We start from the raw sequence: 6,963 nt of genomic DNA on the forward strand, positions 1-6,963 counted from the left end.
TGTGAGAATAAACATTGTCATAAGTCAATAAAATGGCTGATGTAGTGATGGAAAAGAACACAGTAAAGGGACAAACAATATTAAAGTCATGAGGGGTTTTGTAGAAAACAACTTGTTGTTGCTCATGTTCTCCTGCTTTTCCTCCGCTGTGTCCTCCTCTCTTTATTCCTCCTCTTGTCAGTTACAGGAAAAGTTTAACCTAATTGGGATGCACAAAACTGGAAATGTGATTCTCGGTGGCATTTTTCCAATCTACTTCTTTTCTGCTGATCCTGACCTAACTTTTACCTCAGAGCCACAGCTGCCTACATGCTATGGGTGAGTCTGACAGTCTCAGTAATTGTGAAACATATGTAGCTTTTCAGAGTTATTGAATCATATATATTGTGTTAGTATTGATATTATAGGATTCAGACAGGCTCAGACCATGGCCTTTGCGATAGATGAGATCAACAGAAACTCCAACCTGCTTTCTAATGTGACTCTGGGATACAGTCTGTATGATAACTGCATCCAACTAGGAATTGGATTTCGTGCAGCACTGACCTTAGTCAGTGGTCAAGAAGAGCAGGTTACATCAGAGGAGACCTGTATAGGAACTCCTCCAGTCCTAGGGATTGTGGGTGATTCTACCTCTTCAAATTGTATAGCCATTTCTACAATCTTAGGTTTGTACAAAGTGCCTCTGGTAAGTTTTGTTACCAAGTCTTTCAACTCAATCATTATTGTGGTAAATTTTTGATTTTAATTTACATTGAAATTTAATCATAATTTCAAACTGCATTGAACACAGTTCTGACAGTTGAGTAATCAACCTTTATTTATTATTTATTTATTATAATACTTTATTTTATTTATAGAAAGTGCTCTTTTTTGATTTTGCAGGTGAGTTATTTTGCCACATGTTCCTGCCTGAGTGACAGACAAAAGTTCCCATCTTTCTTCAGGACGATCCCAAGTGATGCTTTTCAGGTGAAAATCTGTCTCCGAAAATCATTAGTCATGTCAGGTGTTTCATTTACAGAGTTGTGTGGTATCAGATATACAACATTTAACGACAGTGATTAAACACGAGTCTTTGATGAACCTGTTAAGCAAGATTTCTTGTAAAGACAATTCCAGTCTGTGCACTAATCCCTCTGCTGTGTCCACATAGGTGAATGCTATGATTCAGGTTCTAAAACACTTTAGTTGGACTTGGGCAGGTCTGCTCATCAGTGATGATGATTATGGAGTCCACGCTGCCCGATCCTTTCACTCTGATCTGGGTCCAGCTGGTGGAGGTTGCCTGGCTTATACAGAGATTTTGCCCTGGGGTGACGACCCTGCTGAACTCAGGAGAATAGTGGATGTGATGAGGAAATCTACAGCTCGAGTGGTGATTGTGTTTGCACATAAGACTCACATGATTAACCTCATGAAAGAGGTTAGTCCTGAATGAGATGCGTTGCAAAAACCTTATAGCCATTGAAAACAGATTGAAAAACAGATTTAATTACTAAAATATCACTTTAAAATCGTTAAATCTGCTTCTAAGAAGTTATTCGAGTAAGATTTTGTCGGAGAGGAAATATTTAGAGACTCTTGCAAAGACATTTGCATTGAGACACAATTCACATCTGAAGACCTTTTGATCATCGCAGGTATATGACTATGAACCACTCAGACCTATTCACCTCTCGCACTGATACCATGTGACACAAATTGTTTGAAGTGGGTGTCATTTTCGTCAGGCTTCCTTCTTCTTAAGAACAACAGGTGATGAGATGAGGATGTAGTAAGAAACTCCTCTGACACAGGACTTATATCGAATAAAGGGAATTTTATTTGTCACAAGTCAAGTGTCAGATCGAGTACCGCAGCTACTCAAGAGTGTGCATGCCGAATCTCCAAACAACTCTGCCTGCAAAGAGCATGAACATTATTTTTAAGGATTCTCTGACTTCCTTATCTTAAACCCAACATTTGGTTGCCCCTGCTTTCCTGTAAAACAAGTTGTGTCAGCCCAATCTATACATCCTCACGATCGTCTCACAATCGATCCTCTCAAAAACGTACATATAGTTTGCACAACAACAGGTTTTGACATTGGTGCCCTCTGTTCCAAACAGGAAACATCTGTACTTCTTTGACATTAAGCATCGTTCAGGACTGGCAGACAGGTTTCTGTTTCTGAAGTTCCTGTTTGCCTCTCAATGCATACTCTAAACACAGTCAAGACAACAATCAGCTGAGTCAGATACTACACCATCCTTAATATATTTCAGAATTAAACATTAGCATTTCAGAACCAAAGATCAGCTGTGTTAATGTGTTCATCTAAGTTAATACACTTCATGGGCTCACATGTTATTGTGAGCCAATGCAAACAGGAAGTTTTGAGTTAACGCTTTGGAGTGGCAGAAGAGGGAACAGCTTAATGGCAAAGTTCACTAAGTGATTGATTCAATTACAAGTAATCAGAGACATAATACACGAAAATTGATTTCTTCCAGTCTATGAGAAACTTTGATTGTTTCAGAGATGAAATTCTAGGGTGGGGATCGAAGTGTCTTACCGATTGTTTACCAGGACAAATTCAATTTTCCCTGGTATACAACACACTTTTGTGTATGACATCAACTGTGGAAACTCCATTTTACATTTTACTTTACGGTATGAAAGTGTCGCTTCATATACAGTACTTGTTCACTGTCCAGGTGGTGAGACAGAATGTGACAGGCCTGCAGTGGATTGCCAGTGAAGCCTGGACATCAGTTGATGTGCTCCAGACTCCTCACCTCATGCCTTACCTGGGTGGAACACTGGGCATCGCCATTCGTCGAGGAGAAATACCAGGACTCAGAGACTTCCTGTTACAAATGCGTCCTGACCGACATCACAACATCACTGATGGAAAAAGCTTGGTGAGAGTTTCCCTCTGACTTGGTATTTGTAAAAATAATATTAATCATTTAAATCAGACCTTCCAACCTTTGTAATAATAATAATAATGACAATTACATGAACAAAAAACAATTATAAATATCTTCCAGGTGAATCAGTTTTGGGAACACACATTTCAGTGTAGATTTACACCACCTCCAGCAGGTTGGGTGGAAGCTGGAGGAGAATTATGCACTGGACAGGAAGTTATAGAGAATGTGGAGACTGAGTTATTTGATGTTTCAAACCTCAGACCAGAGTATAATGTGTATAAGGCTGTGTACGCTCTGGCGTATGCTCTTGAACACATGCTGCAGTGTGAGCCAGGGAGAGGACCTTTCAGCAACAACACCTGTGCTCATTTTCAAAGACTGGAGCCATGGCAGGTGAGATATCAGTTGACACTCAACTCTTAACTTCACTTAATTGTTTGTATTTCTTTGAATGTTGAATGAAGTTATTCAAAGTTAATAGATTAATAAATGAAAACATCTCACTTTCCCAATACAGCTAGGATATAGTGGATTGAAATATCAGGTCAAGGCGTAAGTATATAATAGTCAGGTGATTTCACTTAAAAGGAAATTATTTTATGGAAATTATTTTCAAAAAAGTTAATCCTGCAATAATTAGTTTAATGTTTATTTCTATGTAGTGCTGTGTTCACACATATTCTCTCCAAAGGTTGTGCATTACTTGGAAAAAGTCACCTTCACCACAACATTTGGTGATCAAGTGTCATTTGATGAAAATGGTGATTCCTTACCAATATATGACATCATTAATTGGTTGTGGCTCCCTGATGGAAGAACTGACGTTCAGAGAGTGGGTGAGGTTAAGAGGTCAGCCTTCAAAGGTGAAGAACTCACACTGGATGAAGACAAAATCTTCTGGAACTTTGTATCCAAACAGGTTATTTATTAATTTTATTTGAAACATTATAATACCCCCCAGACAGGCTGACTCCACATTTGTTTGAACACATGCTTACACACTGATTGTTTTGTTAATGGAACATATCAACTCTTTGTGGACACAAAACAGTATGAAGTGGCTATAAAGCTATAACAACAGATTGATGTTTCTCCACACAGCCTCCTCGGTCAGTGTGCAGTGAGAGCTGTCCTCCAGGTACCCGCATGGCCACAAAGAAAGGAGAACCTGAGTGTTGTTTTGACTGTGTCCCTTGTTCTGAGGGGAAGATCAGCAATATGACTGGTGAGTGTAAACTTTTAAACACCACAGTTCAGAGATGTTGTATAAACATGTACCTCATCACTTCCTCTTTTCTCAGACTCCATGGAGTGCACCAGTTGTCCAGAAGATTTCTGGTCTAGTTCCCAGCGTGACCACTGTGTTCCTAAGAAAACAGAGTTCCTCTCATACCATGAGCCTCTGGGTATCTGCTTGACAACCACCTCACTGTTGGGCACATTCATCTGTGTTGTTGTTCTGGGCATCTTCATTCATCATCACAACACACCTATAGTTCGTGCCAACAATTCAGAACTCAGTTTTCTTCTCCTGCTGTCACTAAAATTGTGTTTCTTGTGTTCATTGCTGTTCATTGGACGACCCAGATTATGGACTTGCCAACTAAGACATGCAGCATTTGGCATCAGCTTTGTCCTTTGTGTCTCATGTATCCTGGTGAAAACCATGGTGGTTCTGGCTGTATTCAGGGCCTCGAAACCAGGAGGTGAATCCAGTCTGAAGTGGTTTGGTGCTGTGCAGCAGAGAGGGACAGTTCTAGTTCTGACTTTTGTTCAAGCAGCAATCTGCACTGTCTGGCTTGTCTCTGCTTCACCAGCGCCTCATAAAAACACCCAGTATCACAGTGACAAGATAGTTTATGAGTGTGCAGTTGGATCCACAGTTGGTTTTGCAGTTTTACTTGGTTATATTGGTTTACTGGCTGTCCTCAGTTGTTTGTTAGCTTTTCTTGCAAAAAATCTGCCAGACAGTTTTAATGAGGCCAAACATATCACTTTCAGCATGTTGATCTTCTGTGCAGTGTGGGTGGCCTTTGTCCCTGCTTACATCAGCTCACCAGGTAAATATGCAGATGCAGTGGAGGTATTTGCCATTCTGGCCTCCAGTTTTGGCCTCTTGGTGGCACTGTTTGGACCCAAATGTTACATAATCCTGTTGAGACCAGAAAGAAACACAAAGAAAGCCATCATGGGTCGTGGCACCACAAAGTAAAACTGTAATCACTGCTCTCTCTGTGTTTATCCTCTGTATTTTAGAATTGAGTGATAGTTATAAGATCAAAAAAAGGAATTAAAATTATTTAAAAAAAAATTTAACTGACTCTATTTTACTCCTAACAACTCTATTTTTCCAATGTTGGGATAGGTACAAATTAGGGCTGTAACGATATAAATATCAAAATCTAAATCGCGATAGAGCCACGAACCTGTCTCGCCATCTCAGAAAACAGAATCTCGAAACGCCCTTTCTAACTCCCAGTTATTTTTCCAGTCAGCCACATCATATGAGCTGTTAGTGCTACGAAACTTATTTTTATTAGGGGTGTCAAATTATAGCGTTAATTGTGATTAATTAATTACGTGTTATGTTTTTTAATTGCGTTAATCTCTTCTTTACTGATGTCCCCGCTCCCGGGGGCAGCGTCAGACGCAGCGACAAAAGCGTCATAAAACCACATCTAACTTTAACAAACACAGACATGCTGCATACTCACAGAAAGGTCAGAAACTCAACTAAAAGCTCATATAAACCTTATGTTCTTATGTTCACCAAACACAGTTAAAACACCGATGGATCAAACCTGCAGGAGCGGAAAAAAACAGTTACAGCACACTCATTGAAAGGCTGCACCGGAGCGTCAGCGTGATTATGTAAACAAAGGAGAATTCACAGATTCTAACGGTGCCATTTTTATCACTCTACGAACAAGATTCATGGATCCAGCCCCAAAATAAGAGCAAAATAAAAACTGACTTTCAAGAAATACAAGCGTTCAAATTTGTTCACAGTGTTCCAAAATATTTGTTATTAAATGTTACATTAAGTTGTTATATAAGTAAATGTTTAAATAAAATGTTTTTAACATTTTTAAAAAATCGTGGAATGTACCGAATCGTGGGTCAAAAATCGTGATACAAATCGATTCGTGAGTTTGTATACGTTACAGCCATAGTACAAATGTATTTGTTTCATGATTTCATTTTCAATAAGCCATGTCATCCCATTAAAGTCAGTAAATATTAGGGATGCATCGGTATTCCGTATTTTACTGAACCGCTCGGTATGCCCTGTTCGATTCAATACACAACGGCAAACAACGGTATTTTGGTAAGTTTCAGCCCGTCACAAAACGTTATCACCCGTGTGATTAGATCCACTCAGTCCCTGAGTCCCTGAAACGGGCCTCTTCGGAAGGAGCACCCTCCAACTGCCCCTTCAATCCATCAGTCTGGGCTACAAGCAGGAAAAGACCAGGCTTGTTATAGAGTTGAGAGAGTCCATTGACCAGGCTGTAAGGAATGCAAACGCCAAGGTTCGGATAAGCCGGAAGGGGTACGCCCATACTGAGGTCGACTAAGCTGTCAGTCGTCTGCAACACCAAGAGATTGTTGGCAGAGTCTAGACAGGAAGAGCAAGGCTAAGTTGGTGAGAAGCGCCATGGTTCTGGTCCAAGGCAAACCACAAAGAGAGGAAGGAGATGGTGGTGGTAGAGGTGACAAGAACTGAGGAAGAGTAATACAAGATCAAGGCCGTGTCACAGGGCCGACAGGGAAGCTGGACAAGCTGGGAGGGAGTTGTTAACAGAAAATCACCTGGTCGGACCTGTGGAAGATCCCGCAAGCAAGGCTCAGCTTCGGAATCTGCTCAACCTATGACACACTTCCCTGCTCCCGGAACCTTCACCAGTGGTTCGGGAGTGAGGAATGCTGCACACTCTGCAATACTCCTATAGTGTCCGGCTATATATTATGTTTGCAGCAGGTCATAACAGCAAAAGGGTGCTCTACTATGTACTATCGATGCTTGTCATGAAAGGGTTGACTG

At 40.5% G+C, this 6,963-nt stretch overlaps 1 protein-coding gene across 1 annotated transcript; it reads left to right on the top strand.

Moving 5' to 3' along the window:
- Nucleotides 1-208: 208 nt before the first annotated feature.
- Nucleotides 209-5,130, top strand: LOC310941720 (extracellular calcium-sensing receptor-like; the record flags this gene model as incomplete). The annotated part of the gene is made up of 9 exons (XM_083906932.1): nucleotides 209-318; nucleotides 394-688; nucleotides 886-972; nucleotides 1,157-1,426; nucleotides 2,700-2,906; nucleotides 3,036-3,311; nucleotides 3,610-3,837; nucleotides 4,020-4,143; nucleotides 4,220-5,130. 9 exons carry the CDS (start codon nucleotides 209-211, stop codon nucleotides 5,128-5,130), a joined length of 2,508 nt encoding a protein of 835 aa, XP_083763058.1.
- Between the last annotated feature and the right edge of the window lie 1,833 nt (nucleotides 5,131-6,963).

The sequence above is a fragment of the Microchirus variegatus genome, assembly GCF_963457635.1.
Source record: "Microchirus variegatus genome assembly, chromosome: 20".
Taxonomy (NCBI): Eukaryota; Metazoa; Chordata; class Actinopteri; order Pleuronectiformes; family Soleidae; genus Microchirus; species Microchirus variegatus.